This window comes from Rhinolophus sinicus, linkage group LG03, assembly GCF_036562045.2.
Source record: "Rhinolophus sinicus isolate RSC01 linkage group LG03, ASM3656204v1, whole genome shotgun sequence".
Classification (NCBI taxonomy): domain Eukaryota; kingdom Metazoa; phylum Chordata; class Mammalia; order Chiroptera; family Rhinolophidae; genus Rhinolophus; species Rhinolophus sinicus.
The window spans coordinates 101,546,186-101,562,280 of record NC_133753.1 but is presented as its reverse complement, the minus strand read 5'-3'; the positions used below and the strand labels follow the sequence as shown (position 1 = coordinate 101,562,280).

General features: G+C 50.2%; 1 protein-coding gene across 1 annotated transcript; it reads left to right on the top strand.

Annotated features, from left to right (window-relative positions):
* Positions 1 to 7,561: 7,561 nt before the first annotated feature.
* Positions 7,562 to 16,095, top strand: ZP3 (zona pellucida glycoprotein 3). Its single transcript, XM_019752707.2, has 8 exons — positions 7,562 to 7,867; positions 10,173 to 10,291; positions 12,033 to 12,136; positions 12,213 to 12,390; positions 12,486 to 12,603; positions 15,296 to 15,387; positions 15,526 to 15,653; positions 15,875 to 16,095. The coding sequence occupies exons 1-8, from the start codon at positions 7,562 to 7,564 to the stop codon at positions 16,093 to 16,095; spliced, it is 1,266 nt and encodes a 421-aa protein (XP_019608266.2).

The window sequence follows — 16,095 nt, the reverse complement described above, 5'->3', positions numbered from 1 at the left end:
AATTAGAAAAAGGAGTGCTTCTGCAGTATGTGGGTGATCTGTTAATGACCAGTGACTCTGAACAAGACGGCCTAAATAATACCATAGAGACTATAAACCACCTGGCAGAATGTGGGTACAAGTTTTCCCAAGAAAAAGCCCAGATCTGTAAAAACCAGGTGACCTTTCTAGGGTTCCTTCTCGAGCCTGGAAAGAGAAGCCTTCTCAAAGACCGGAGGGATTTTATAACTGGTCTGGGAACTCCTACAACTAGGAGGCAGTTACGAGGATTTTGGGGAATGGCTGGATTTTACAGGATTTGGATTCCTAATTTTGGCCTCATCGCCAAATCTCTATATGAGGCCCTAAAAGGGGAGGGAAAATTACCCCTTGATCGTACTCCTGAATGTCAAATCACTTTCCAAAAAATAAAGGAGCTCTTAAGCTCTGCTCCTGCCCTTGGGCTACCTAATATGTCTAAGCCATTCCACTTATACGTCCATGAGAAACAAGGTTTTGCTCTGGGGATGCTAACCCAGATGATTGGGACTGCTCAGCAGCCAGGAGCTGAACCTTTCTGAGAGCGTGAATAGCACCATGCAGGGATGGCCCAGCTGCCTCCGGGTGGCCCACCTGTGAATTAGTCCAAGAGGTGAAAAAGATCTCTCTTGGGCAACACATAACTGTACAAGTGCCACATCAGGTGTTACCGTTACTAGAACAAAAGGGCAGGGGGCGGACGGGTGGCTCAGTTGGTTAGAGAGTCAGCTCTGGGAAACGGGGCTGCCAGTTGGATTCCCACATGGGCCAGCGAGCTGCGCCCTCCACAACTAGAATGAAGTCAATGAGCTGCTGCTCAGCTCCCAGGTGCTCAGATGTCTCAGTTGGTTGGAGCACCGGCTCTCAACCACAAGGTTGCCGGTTCGACTCCCACAAGGGATGGTGGGCTGCGCCCCCTGCAACTAACAACGGCAACTGGACCTGGAGCTGAGTTGCACCCTCCACAACTAAGATTTAAAGGGTAACAACTTGACTTGGAAAAGTCCTGGAAGTACACATACTGTTCCCCAATAAAAAAAAGTCCTGTTCCCCTTCCCTCCCCCCAAAAAACAACAAAAAACAAATGGGCAGGTTATAGTTGACAGCCGGACGGATGGGTAAATATAATATCAAGCCATTCTGCTAGATAATCCAAACCTCCAACTCTAGACCGTCTCTGTCCTAAATCCAGCAACACTGCTACCATGTTTCCCTGAAAATAAGATCTAGCTGGACATCAGCTCTAATGTGTCTTTTGGAGCAAAAATTAATATAAGACCTGGTATTATATTAAATTAAATTATATTATATAAGACCCAGTCTTATAGCAAAATAAGACCGGGTCTTATATTAATTTTTGCTCCAAAAGACACATTAGAGCTGATGGTCTGGCTAGGTCTTATTTTCGGGGAAACATGGTACCTCTCCCCCACAAACGGTTAATATATGATTGTATAGGAACTGTGGAATTAGTCTATTCCAGTCAGCCAGACCTACAGGACCAGCCCATCCAGGACCCAGACTGGACTCTTCCCGGATGGAAGTAGCTTCGTCGACAACGGGTATGTGGTAGTTACTTTGGACCGGACAATAGAGGCCCGACTTTTCTTTGCAGGTATGTCGGCCCAGAAGGCCAAATGTGTCACACTAACTCATGCACTTAAACTATCCAAGGGAAAACGAATCAACATTTACACTGACTCTAAGTACACCTTCCCATGCACATGGGACTATGTGGAAAAAACGTGGTCTCCTTACAGCAGGGAAGAGAGAAATAAAACATGCCTCAGAAATTTTACAACTACTTGAGTCTGTCCAAGAACCTGCCCAGGTAGCACTAATGCATTGACCAGGGCATGAAAAAGGCAGAGATCAATTGGCAACAGGAAACAGACAGATGGGCTGACTTTGCAGCCAAGGAGGCAGCCCACGTGGATGCAGTTATGGCCCTGGTTCCCAGGGCCAGAGATCTCCAGAGTCATCAGCCTGTTTATTCAGAGATAGACCTACAAGAAGCATCCAAGAGGGACCACACACCAAATGGTCTGGTGGGAAAATGGACAGTTAACTCTGAAGGGAACATCGTCATCCTTCCTGCTCCTGCCATCTATTCTCCAAGAAATACAATAGGCCACGCATTTTGGGCAAGGTGCTTTACTTCATTATATAGCCCCCTGGGATCACTGGAATTCACTTAACACGAACAGCACAGGACATTATTAAGAAATGCTTGGGGCATCCCAGTTTCGGGTACCCCCTCTCATAAGAGAGCTGTACTTACACTTTAACAAAAATCTTTGCTGGGGTGGCCAGATGGCTCAGTTGATTAGCGCATGAGCTCTCAACAACAAGGTTGCCGGTTCAATTCCCGCATAGGATGGTGGGCTGCGCCCTCTGCAACTAAAGATTGAAAACAGCAACTGGACTTGGAGCTGAGCTGTGCCCTTCACAACTAGATTGAAGGACAATGACTTGGAGCTGATAGGCCCTGGAGAAACACTCTGTTCCCCAATATTTCCCAAATTTTTTTTTTTAAAATTAAAAAATCTTTGCTCCTCTAAAAAAGAAATTTTAAAAAATGCTCAATTTGCCAGAAAAATAATCCAAAGATGCATCCAGACTCTAGAGGCCAAGGTTGTTAATACAGAGGCCAACTTCCTCTAATGGCTGGCAAATTGACTTCACTCAAATGCCCTGGGCATAGGGAAATTACCAGTACCTGCTCACATGCATAGATACTTTCTCAGGGTGCATAGAAATATTTTCCACTCGAACAGAAAAGTCAGCTGAAGTAGTCAAGGCACTAGTCTGAGAAATCATCCCCAGGTATGGACTCCCCCTAAGTTTGCAAAGCAACAGTGGGCCTTCGTTTATCTCAGCCATCACTCAGAGAGTGAGTGAACATTTTAATATTACTTGGAGGCTACACACATAGGCTCCAGTCCTCAGGCAAAATAGAAAAGATGAATCATACCCTTAAAAAGACCACAGCAGACGGACGGGTGGCTCAGTTGGTTAGAGCGGGAGCTCTGGGCAATGGGGCTGCCAGTTTGATTCCCACATGGGCCAGCGAGCTGCACCCTCCGCAACTAGAATGAAGTCAATGAGCTGCTGCTCAGCTCCCGGGTGCCCAGATGGCTCAGTTGGTTGGAGCACGTCCTCTCAACCACAAGGTTGCTGGTTCGACTCCCACAAGGGATGGTGGGCTGTGCCCCCTGCAACTAGCAACGGCAACTGGACCTAGAGCTGAGCTGCGCCCTCCACAACTAAGATTGAAAGGACAACAACTTGACTTGGAAAAGTCCTGGAAGTACATACTGTTCCCCAATGAAATCCCATTACCCTTCCCCAATAAAATCTTTAAAAAACCAAAAAACAAAAGGCCATAGGGAAATTCAGCTACCATGGACTCAAGCACTGCCACTTGCTCGGCTGAGAGTCCAGTTGGCTCCCCAAAGCAGGCTTAAATTAAACCCGTTTAAAATTTTTTTAAATTGTTTATGGGAGACCATTCCCTATGGTAGACCTTTTGCATAGGCCCTGAGGGACATAACTCCATCTAAGCTTAACCATGATTTACATGTTAGGAATTATCTTAGGGAACTTACTCAGGTAATAGAGACCATACATAAATTTGCCTACAACAAGGAGTCAGTTCCATTAGAGGGACCATACCATCCCTTCAAGACCAGGGACAAACTATTACTCAAAACTTGGAAACACCAAGGACCTGTCGCCAGCGAAACGAACAGTGGACCAGACTGTGGGCCATGCTCCTAAGTACGGACTCGGCCGCAAAACTTGAGGGAGTCCGGCCCTGGATCCACCACAGCAGGATGAAGAAGACAGAGCTAGAAGATAGAAAAGAAAACACTGCAACATGGAAATTCACGCCACTAGGGGACCTCAAACACTGGTTCTCGCGGTTGTACTCCTAGGATGCTCCTCAGAGGGACCAATACCATTGGAAAGGAATTAAAATGTTTGGGTTTATTTAGCCAAACATGTACTTAATGTTTCTGACTTTTGCCTTTCAGGAGGGACATATGTAGAACAGGCTTTCACCTCCTGCTTAATTTGTAAGCGGGCATTTTCCCGCCAAATCGCGTCGTAACGCGGGGCTTTTTTGACCTTTTCTCGCCAAAATTAGACTTTCCGTAAAATATTCATATCTTTCGATCTATTTGATATTTTTCTATGAAACTTTCAGTGTTTTAGTTTAAAAAGAGGTCTCTATTTATTTACTTTGCAAACTTTTTGCCGGTTCCAACTAGAGGCGATATGACGAGTTTACTCGTTTCCCACAAATAATGTGTTTTAATAGGAGTGTGTACTCCACTAAAGACTATTAGAAATCACACCCTGTTCCAATTTATTAACAAGCCTATGTCATACTCTCTGACATTTATAACTGGGGTCCTATTGTCACTGAGAAGGACAGAACCATGTTTCCCCTCAAGGTCTCTGCGGTAACCACAGCAGAGGAATGTGTAACAATTACAGGTTTTACTAACTCTTGTTTTGTCGTTATAGCCGATAAGGACCTAAACTGTGGTTCCACCACCTCCATGAGTTATGCCAATGAACATGTTGTTACCTGCTGGAGTTCCCCATATGTGGAAAAACTGTTTATTCTTATGTGCCAACCCCTAGTACAGGAGGGTCTTGCTCCCTCGGAAAGTTAACCGTTTTTATGCCACAGAGATCCCACCCAGACAGCACAGAGAAACTGCTCTAGGCCCTGAATGTAACAGAAGGGCGTGCTCTGTGGTCAAATCCCTAAATATCACCTCTCAGGCCATCCATGCTATCAGGGAAACACTAGGACCAGTCAGAGAGGCGGCGCTTGAAAACAGAGCTGCTATAGATTATTTGTTACTAAAGACACAACCAGGGATGAGAAGAATTTAAAGGACTTTGTTGCTTTAACCTTACAGATCATTCCCAGCTAATTGAAGGGAAGGTCAAACAAATCCATAAAATTGTATCTAGCGTGGAGCGGAGAGAAGGGTTCTTTGGCTTTGATCTATCCCGACTCGCTTCTTGGCTCTCCAGCCTTGCCAGTCTTAGAGCAGCAGTTCTTTTCCTTTTGTGTATAGTAATAGGGCTTATGTCTTGCTGCTGCAATCAATGTGCCCCTGCTTGTAGGTCCGCTGCCAGCTGGCTGCCGAAGGCCCGGCTGACACTGGAAGCTCAAGCCTTCCTTCAACACCACAGCGGACAATTTCACTTCAAACTAGTCTCATGAATATGGACTCTGCCTTTTGACAGTGGGGAATTGAAGCATGGGCCTGGTTGGGACCCCTGTGATAGGAGCCTCACTGTGTCCCCGGCCTCACCTTCCGGTAGTCCATAAACAATGAAGTCTCCCCCTGCGGCTGGCGCTCAGTGCCTCCTGAATGCCCTGCCCGTCCAGGTTCCTTGCTTTAGAAGATTGCCCTGTGGCTCATGACTAATGCCCGTGAGCTTGCTGCTCACAACTCTATTGCTCAGCGCCTCTCAGGCTGCTCCCATCACCGCTCCCTGATCGCTGACGCTATCAGAGTTACGATAACAGAGGGAGGCACCATGAAGGGGAACAGACCCCCAGAACTGTCACATAACCTCTGGAGGAACGCCCAGATTTTCCCTTAAATACCCTAAGCTGGTCTGAGAATGGTAAGGCCATTTTGAAGGTGTTAACCCTCTGCCTTCTCAGATCCTTGGTGCTCTGACAATAAACGCATATTCTGTTGCCCAACTCCTGTGTCGGTCTATTCCAGGGGTGTCCAAACTTTTTTCAACGTTTTTCACCAAGGGCCATATGCGGTAAAACACACAAACAGCCGGGCCACTCACTCAAGGTGAAGTACATATTGCCTCACCTGGTTTATTTAAGTAAACTAAATATATTTTTGGAATTTGCTGCGGGCCAATTAACAATGGAGCGCGGGCCGCAGTTTGGACACCCCTGGTCTATTGGCTGAGCAGCAAAGACAGCATGAGTCCCAGACTCAGTTGCCCTCTGGTTTCATCCCCACGCTCACCAATTTTTTCATATCTTGTTTTCTGAAGTCTTCTAAAGGGGGTTAGCTCTGAGGCAGAGAGGGAAAGGGGATGAGGCTTCAGGGAGACCCTGATCTTTCATCCTCAGCCCACCCCACTCAACAACCAGCAAATCCGCAAACACAGCTGTGCGAAACAAGCATGGAAAGTCCCCTTCCGCAGCGGCCCCCACTACTAGCATACAGTGTCTCCAGCTAGCTGTCCCTCAGGGGTCTCAGGCCACAGCTGGTTCCCTCCCTCTGGGCTTAGTAGGCAGGAAACACGGGTGGGGGGGGTGGGGGGGGCGGGGGAGGAGTGGTAAGCCACCCAGGTGAGCTGGAGCCTGAGTTCTGAGCTTACACCTGCTTCTCTCTGCTGCCCCCACTTATGTTAATGAGGTCAAAGGAAGTTGTGGGGGTAATCTCTTCCCTCTGTTTATCTATTTTCCCACACGTAAACTACAGTATTAAAAAAATGAGCACACAACCAAAATAAAACACACCGTGGAAGTATTTTAGTGACTTAAATTTATGGTTCAATTACTTTAGAATCAAGTGTTTGCAAGTGAACACACACTTCTGCCCCTAGGAATTAAGTGCCCTCACTTTTTGTACTTCTCCCCCCTCCTGAAGGAGTCTCCCCAGACCCGGCAGAGTCTGCCATCAGTAAATGTGGACCGTGTCAGTCCCTCTCCATCCTCGCCTGCTCTCCCAGCAGCACAGCTGCAGTAGCCTCCTGACCCTGGGAAGTCAGGCCTTCCCAGCCAGAGCCAGCCAGATTACTCACCTGCTTCTGCACCGTTCTGTGGCCTTCCTCACCCACCAGACCCCTAAACTTCCACTCCCCACCCCGCACCCCACCCCACCCAGGTTCCAGCCACTCTAAGCTCCTGGGTTTTTCCCCTCAGCCCACGCAGTGCCCTTTCCACACCTCTGCACACATAACTCCCTTGCCTAAACTGACCTCCCCTCCTACATCCCATAATATTGGGCAACAGCCCATCAAATTCCCAAGCTCCTAAGATACCTCCTCCCGTTCTCACCTGAAATGAGCTCCCTGCTGTCTCTGATCGAATTCTTCCCACCCTTCAATCAAGACCATTCTTCTTGCCCACATCAACCTGGGACCGCCCTTATGCCCCTTGCTGGGCTACGAGGGCAGGGCTAGCAAAGGGTAGACACATGGGGTGGGAGTAGAAAGGGGTGAGAAATTACCACTGAGCAGGCTGTCAGCCCACACTTCTCAAACTTTAACGTGAATACAAATGACGGGGAGAGAGCCAAAACCCAGCTTCTGACTCGGTGGTCTGGGGTGGGTTTGAGAGCCTGCGTTTCTAACAAGCCCCAGGTGATGCTCCTGCCACCACATGGGGGGCGGTGTTTGAGCATCAAGGGCCTAGCTGACTGGATTGGCTGGGGAAGGAAGGCAGGTGGGGGCCCAGGTGTAAGTGGCCATCATCTAGGGTATAAGACAGTGGGTGGTAGGTACGCAGTTACTCGTGGGAGTGTGGGCAGGCGTCATGGCACTGAGCTACGGCCTCTTCATCTGCCTTCTGCTCTGGGGGAGCACGGAGCTGTGCTACCCCCAGCCCCTCTGGCAGGGTGGGGCCCGCCGCCCCGTGCGATCTAAGCCACCCCTAGTGGTGGAGTGTCTGGAGGCTCAGCTTGTGGTCACTGTCAGCAAAGACCTTTTTGGCACTGGGAAGCTCATCAGGCCTGCAGACCTCACCCTGGGCCCTGAGGCCTGTAAGCCCCTGGTCTCTACAGACATGGATGATACGGTCAGATTTGAGGTCGGGCTACACGAGTGTGGCAACAGCGTGCAGGTGAGGCCTGGGCCCTGGCTTCAGTGGGAGGACATGGGAGACGGCTGGTGATGGGGAGTATGGAGGCAGAGCCAGTTCGAGGTGGGGCTGGGGCAGCTCCCCTTCACTTGTAGGGTAGGGTGGTGGAGAAGCTAAGGCCTGAAGCTGGGCACTGGTGAAATGAGGGTGGGCTGGGGAGGAAGCTCTGGTCTCTAGTTACTAAAATTAGGCAGGTGGGGTGGCGTCCACAGGGCAGTGTGCTTTGGGCCAGACTGGATACCCCCACTCTGATTCCTGAGGATTTATGAACCCCTGGAGGGCATCTAGAAGAGATGTAGCCCATGTGGGGTGGGGTGTGTGATAGGATAATGCTGTGGGTGGCCCAGCACTAGCTGGGGGCTTTAGAAACTTGTGTGGAAGACGTCAACCTTGACGCCTCAAAACCCGGAAGTTATCACAGGGGAAAAACAGAATTTTGGCCTGTCTCACTTATGTTTAATGGCTTGAAGCCTTGAACTAAACTAAAAGTGGTGGTGGGGGGGCGTCAAGGGACATCAGGACCGCATCTGTGCTGAAGACTCTAAAGACAAACTGGGCCCCTGGGGGCACCCCAAGTGTGTGTGTGTGTGTGTGTGTGTGTGTGTGTGTGTGTATGCATGGGGGCGGGGCTTAATGTGGGAGGTACGTGCAGGAGGATAGCTGAGTTGTCCAGGCCAGACCACCTCCCCATCAAGTTGGGGCGGCCAGAGTGGGGGGAGGCAGATACAGTAAGTCCTCACTTAATGTCCTCAATAGGTTCTGTGACTTTAAGCAAAACGATGTATAACAAAACCGATTTTGCTATAGGCTAATTGATGTATATACAGGAGTTAAGTTTCTAGGGCGTCTCATCAAAATTATAATGAAATTGCTGTACTCAGACTATAAGGAGGGGCCTTTCAGCAGGGTAGGGCTGGCCGGGGCACAGATCCTAGCTGGTCCACAATCCCCTGGACTGACTTCTGCTGCCCAATGGAGAACCTATCCTCCCCTCCATCATGGCCCCTCCTTGACTCCAGTCTCAGTAACTTGCCTGGAGCAGGACAAGCCCAGCTCCTGGAGCCCTCCACCAGAGTTCTGGTCTTCGGTGTCGTTCCCAGGATTTCCCCTTGTATCGCTGAGGAGGGGGGAAGGAGGCCATAGAGGTGCAGGAGTTAGGGAATTATTCTAGCTTAGTAATTCCCAAACCGTGTGCATTAGACTCAGCTGGGGGCTTTAAAAAATCATTCCCCTGTCCTATACTAAATCAGAACAAAAGTGGGAGCCAGATATCAGTATCTTTAAGATCCCAGGTGACTCCAACTAGCCTGGCAACTCCTTTTCCTGTGCAGTGTTTCCCATGATGCCTGACAGGGATCACCTGGGGACCAGGGCTGGCTGCCTGGGAATGACACCTGTGCAGTCCCATAGGCCCATGCTTGGTTGGTTTAATGCCCTGTTGTGCTGAGATTCCTTAATGGATTTTTTTTTTTAACTTTTATTTTAAGTGTGTTTTTCCAGGACCCATCAGCTCCAAGTCAAGTAGTTGTTTCAATCTAGTTGTGGAGGGTGCAGCTCACAGTGGCCCATGCGGGGGTCGAACTGGCAACCCTGGTGTTAACAAGCATCACGCTCTAACCTACTGGGCTAATCGGCTGCCCTGTCCTGAGATTCTTAACTTTTGAACACCTTCATTTTGCACTGGACCCCACAAATTATGCAGCTGGTCCATCTGGGGCACTCGTTAACAGAAAGCTAGGACTCATCCCTGAAGATTGAGGCGTTAGGGTGGGCCAGGCATTGGAAGGTGCAAATTGCCCCAGGAGCACCTGCCTGTGCTCTTCCTGCCTCAGGCAACCACTAAACAGAATTGGCTTTCTGTGAATGGGTTTGAGAGTAAGTCAGAAGAGGGAGGGCAAGGTAAGTGTTAACTGCTGTGACGAATTAAAGCTCCTGGAACTTTCTGACTTCATCCTTGGGGCTTTCTTGGCCCCAGGCCTCCCCTGACAAAGGAAACTGTGGATTGCGGTGGGGGTGGCAGCCCCAGGAGGGAGCATGTGCCCAACGCCTCTGGTACCTACTTGGTGGCTGACATGGAGCTGAGCCAGACCCCTGCGGTGCTGTCAACACTTCAGGGGTGAAAAAAACTGAGGTGTGAGGTTGGTACCTGTCCAGGGGGTCAGCAGCAGAGCAAGATTTAAATCCAAGAGCTGTGTTCTCTCTGCCGGTTGGGGGCTGCTCTCCCTTTGTCCTTGCATGGGTTGGGGCAGGAGAAGCTGGTGGGGTTGACCCCGTCCCTTTCCTTCAGGTGACCAAGGATGCCCTGGTGTACAGCACCTTCCTGCTCCACAAACCTCGCCCTGTGGGAAACCTGTCCATCGTGAGGACTAACTCCGCAGAGGTGCCCATTGAGTGCCATTTCCCCAGGTCAGTAGAGGACAGGCCTACCGCTACCTGTGACACAAAGGCCCCTCGGCACACTCATCAGCCTCTTGGCAGCTTCCGGCCACATAGCTGCAAGAAGGTGGAAGTGTTTGGGCTGTGGTCACTGCCTGGTTGGGGTGGGGGGCCTGCTGCATCTCCAATGAGCCTCTGAAATGCATCTGGGTCACAGCTGCCTCTTGATGGAAGCTGCAGAGCTACCCAGCCCAGGACTCCTCGGTGTTTAAAACTTTTTCAATAGTGTAAGGAAAGGTTCCAGGCTCTGACCACCACAGCCTGCTCTTTTCCTGTGGTTTCCCCAGTACATGAGTGTGGGTGGGGGAAGCCCCTCAAGACCCGGGCACTAAGCAGTGCCCGTGAGCTTGGGCACTGAGGTGTGGGGAAAGGGTGACTGGCTTCTAACAGTGCTAAGTCCTGTGCTAGGCTGAATTCAGTGTGTAGAGCCTTAATCCCTGTCCTCTCCTGGCGAGGAGGTAGGTGGGTGTGGTGCTGATACCCCGAGGGCACAACGGATGAGCCATGTCCCTGGGGAGGGGTACAGGGAGGGGTTCCAAGAACAAGATCCTAGGATGGAACCTTGAGACAGGTGGGGCTGAGACCTTCTGGGCAGAGCCCCACACACCCCAGGGGAGGGCAGTGTGTCACTAGTAAGCTTGCAGCCCAATGCCTGGAGCCAAGGGCCTCATCAAGAAGGGGGACAGATGAGTTCTAAAGGCCAGTAGATGCACTGAAGGTATTCAGGCTCACACTTCAGCAGCCACCCCTCCCTGAGCACTACGCCAAATGGTCCACTTCTCAACCCACAAGTTTCTCTGGTAGCTGGTACAGGAGACAGATGGGAGTTGGGGAGACCAGCTGGGAGACTAGGATGAGAAGACCTCAACTGTGGCAGCAGGAGTGTAGGGGGCTGACTTGAGGAAGCTGACAAGAGCTGGAGGAGCTGGGTGCCTGACCCTGTGGGGTATGGGACACAGAGGAGCCACGGACAGGACTCCAGCCTGCCCTCCCATTGGCCAGAGAGGCTGAAGCCCTCCTGGGACCACAGCCATCTCTCACTTTAGAATTGCTCTGGCTGGGATTGACCCAAGAATGTTGGCTCACCTGGCCTGATGGCTAACAACAGTGCAGGGTGGTCTGCTACAGGCTGGGAAATTTGAAGCTAGTAGCTCCCACTACCTGAGGTCTGGTTCTCAGATGCAGCCCTTGAAGTAGCCTCTTCGCGAGAGCCCATGGGGTCAGCAGGGCAGATGTCTGGAGACATCTGACTGCTTCCGGGGTACTTCCTGTCCCAGTACAGCCTCAGAGTATCTCACTGGCTTCTCAAGAACCAGAGGCCTAACTGCATTTATCTCTGAAGGGCTGCCATTGCCAGGATTGGCCTCAAGAATCCTGAGTGGTGCAGGGAGAGACTGCTGCCTCAGACCGCGACCTTGAACCTCAAGGGTGAACCTTAATGAGGAGGAGATGTGGGTCTAGAAACCAAAGCAACTTGAGACTTCTGTCTCTGTGCTGTAGCCCAGATGTCCTCACAGCTGGGAGGGGTGGGCCCACGCAGAGGTATTGAGTTTGGGAGGTGAAAGGACAGGCTCAGACTTCCTTAACTGGCTGTCTGGCTGGGACACAGCTGAGGACTCTGCAATGAGGTAAAAATGAAACCCCCCACCAATGTGGGGCCAGATGATGTGAGCCCCAGACCAGGTGTGGGCAGCTGCTGTTCTCTTCCCAGGCAGGGCAACGTGAGCAGCCAGGCCATCCTGCCCACTTGGGTGCCCTTCAAAACCACGGTGTACTCAGAAGAGAAGCTGGTTTTCTCCCTGTACCTGATGGAGGGTAAGCAAGGAGGGCTGGCAGGGGGAGATGGCAGGGAGAGCTCTGGCAGTTTCTCACCCCTGGCTGTGCCCTTCAGAGAACTGGAGTGCTAAGAAGAGGTTCCCCACCTTCCAGCTGGGAGACATAGCTCACCTCCAGGCCGAAGTCCATACTGGCAGCCACGTGCCACTGCGACTGTTCGTGGACCACTGTGTGGCCACACCGACACCAGACCGGAATGCCTCCCCTTATCACACCATCGTGGATTTCAATGGGTGAGGGCTGGGCTGCCTTTCTGGGGAACCCTCATAAGGTGACCCTTGCTACCTTCCTTGGCCTTAACTCCATTCTTCACTCGTTCTCTTCAAAGTTGTCTCGTGGATGGGCTTTCCGATGCCTCATCTGCATTCAAAGCACCCAGACCTGGGCCAGGGACCCTCCAGTTCACAGTAGATGTGTTCCATTTTGCTAATGACTCCAGAAACACGGTAATTGCTTTTTTTAATACCCTTGAATAAGACTGAAGTTTAGGGGTCAGGCTGATCAGGCTTACTGGCTGCTGTTTTAGCTCACTATTTGTCCCCTTGAGCAATGACTTGATAGCTCTGCCCCATCCTAGTAACTCCATAAACTTACCAAGTAAGTAAAGCCTGGGTTCTAGTGCGATCTTCAAGGGGAAGGCCTGGGTGACACCCTTAGATAGGTAGAAAACCAATGAAGGATGGAGGGAATCAGGAGTCCTAGAAATAGAACAAACTAGAACAGGACCTCAGGAGACTTGGCTGACAGCTCAGATAAGATGAGCACCAACGACCATGGCATTTGGTGACTGATCTTGTCCTTGCCAAGGTGAGCAGGGCCAGAGCCCAGATGATGGTGGGTTGAGTAAAGGAGTCGAAAAAGGCAGGTGTCAGCCTCCCTGGAGGCTTTCCAGAAGGTCAAGGAAAGTGGGTATGAGCTATTTCTCAAATTCAGTTTTCCGTTACCGTTGACATACGATATTAGTTTCAGGTGTACAAAACAAAGTGATTAGACATTTATATGCCTCACAAGGGGATAACCCCAATAAGTCTATTACCCATTTGACACCATACATAGTTATTACAATAATGACTATATTCCTTATGTTGTACTTTACATCCTTGTGACTATTTTCAATTATAGTTGGCATTCAGTATTTTATGTTAGTTTCTGGTGTGCAGCATGATGGTTAGACATTTATATAATTTATGAAGTGATCCCCCATAGGTCTACATAGTTTTTACAATATTATTGATGATATATTCCCCATACTGTACTTTACATCCCCATGACTATTTTGTAACTATCAATTTGTACTTCTTAATCCCTTCTCCTTGCTCACTTTTCTCACCCAGCCTCTCAACCCCCTCCCTTCTTGTAACCGTCAGTTTAGTCTCTGTATCTCAGTCTGTTGGTGTTTATTTTGTTCTTTAGATTCTGCATATAAGTGAGATCATACGGTGTTTGTCTTTCTCAGTCTGACTTATTTCACAAAGCATAATGCCCTCTAGGTCGATCCACGTTGCCTGAACTTTTCATACACGGCAGCCTCTTGAACTTAATCAGATTAGAACAGTGACTTTTTTGAAACCCAAATGCACCAGCTTCACCTGGAGGGCTTGTGGAACTAGATTACTGGGCACCCCCTCCAGGGTTTGGTTCAGTAGGTCTCAAGTGGAACATAGAATCTGCATTCCTAACAAGTCTCCAGCGGCTGCTGCTGATTTGGGAGCCACCCCTTGAGGACCACTAAGCTCAAAAGCCCACGGGAAACTAAGGGGAGGGAGGTGGTGGGCGCTAAGAGGTGGACCGCCCCTGATGCCTGAGGTGTGGACAGGTGGGGCAGGAAGCCCAGGTAGAAGGACTGGCCTCTCGCCAGGGAGTGCTGGCAGAATCTTACAAATAAAAATAAGCAGACTTCAAACAAGTGTCCTGAGGTAGGAGTGGGGGCAGAGTGTAAAGTTTGGAATAGCTGCTCAGGAGGGAGAAGTGATTAAAACCAGGGTTTCAACCCCGGCTCTATACTGATCACCTGGAAAGGTCAAACATACTGCTACTTGCATATAATCCCATATATTTTCACTTAATGAGGGTGAGGCCTGGCACTACCTTTCTCCATCTTATGAAAATCTTCAAACACCAAACTGAAGGAATTTTATAGCAAACACCTATGGACCTCCCTGTTAGGGGTAGGGAGTGGATGTTGACTTCAGAGGTGGTCCAGTGGGGAGGATGGCGATCAGGTGTCATACAGGTGGTGGCCATCAGCGTGGATGGAACCTGAGCTGGTATTGGCATCCCCACGGATTGGAAGGTAGCTCAGAGATCAGAGGATGATGCTGAGCTCTGGGAGGGCTCTCCATCAAAGGTGGGCAGAAGGGCCTGGCTGACTGGCCATGGCACAAGGCAGAAGGAACACCTTATTCAGGAGCTAATGGGGAACCACCCTAGGATCTTAGGCCCTAGTTAGCATCAGAAAAATGTACTGGGAAAAAGCTGAGGATAAAAGCAGTTCCTTTTCTGGAATAGGCCCAAAGGCCCCGGAAACATTCTCTGGTGGGACAGACAGCAGGCAGTTGGCCAGAAGTGCATCTTGGCTTGTTCAAGTTTATGAAATGGTTTCCCTGTCTGTGTACTTGGCCACTAGGTGGTGGCCAAGGTTTGTGGCTCTACAGAAGGCTTCGGAGAGAAGGTGGTGGAATTTCCATGCCCTTAAAGGGCTGGCAGGGGGAACTGTTGTACCATCTAGAGTATGAAGTGGAACCTTTGGCTGGGGATGTCCTCGTCAAGAGGACCAGGGCTGACCTGAGCCCTGGCTTGTCAAAGTTCCCGCTATCCCAGGTAGTTGGGGGCATATTGGGCCTTTCAGGCCCTGTCCCTGAGGTTCCAACTTAATAGGCCAAGGTTGGGCATACTCAGTGATTGGAAAACATTTGGGAAAGATGGGGGCAATAAAGATGATGGATTACAACGTAGAATCCAATTTGCTGTTTGCCCTGAAATTTTAGACACATTAACCTCTGAACCTCGGTTGTCCCATCTCTGAATTGGGGCTCTTCCCCCGCCTCCCCCCAAGGGTTAAGGTTTGTATAAGAACTGACCTATTAAAGTCACTGACAGCCTAGAAATCCACCTCGTAATAGCTGCTTTTACTTCCAGATATATATCACCTGCCATCTGAAGGTCACTCCGGCTGACCAAGTCCCAGACCAACTAAACAAAGCCTGTTCCTTCAGCAAGTCCTCCAATAGGTGAGGAGACCAGATGGGACATGGCTGGGGTAGAAAACCTGATGGGTCATCCTTGTGTCTGTTCCCCCAAGACGAACATTGTCAGCAAACTGCTTCCTGCAGGCAGCGTCGTCTAATCCTCCTGTCTTTCCCTCTCAGCTGGTCCCCAGTAGAAGGCACTGCTGATATCTGTCAATGCTGTAACAAGGGCAGCTGTGGCATCCCAGGTCGTTCCAGAAGGCGAGTGGAACAGTGGCATCAATCTGCTTCCCGCAGTCGCAGGCATGGTAGGTCCTGGGTCGCCACAGGGCTGTTGCCCTCCCTGCTGTCACTTGAGACATTCTTCTTCCTTATCCTCCATTTAAAGCTGTTTACCCCTGGGGGATGCAGTTTTGGGTTTTCTTACTTAAAATAAAACCTGCTAGTTCAGCCTACTGAGGCAGAACAAAGCCCCTAACGTGATTCCTGGAGAGGGACTAAGGTGACCCTGGGATGTCTTGTCTTTCAGTGACAGAAGCAGCAGATGTCACAGTGGGGCCACTGATCTTCCTGGGAAAGGCTAGTGACCACGGTGTGGAGGGGTCGACGTCTTCTTTCACCTCTGTGATGCTGGGGTTAGGCCTGGCAATGGTGGTAACCCTGACTCTGGCTGCCGTTGTCCTGGGTGTTGCCAGGAGGCGTCAGGCTGCTTCCCACCCTGTGATGTGCCCTGTGTATGCTTCCCAATAA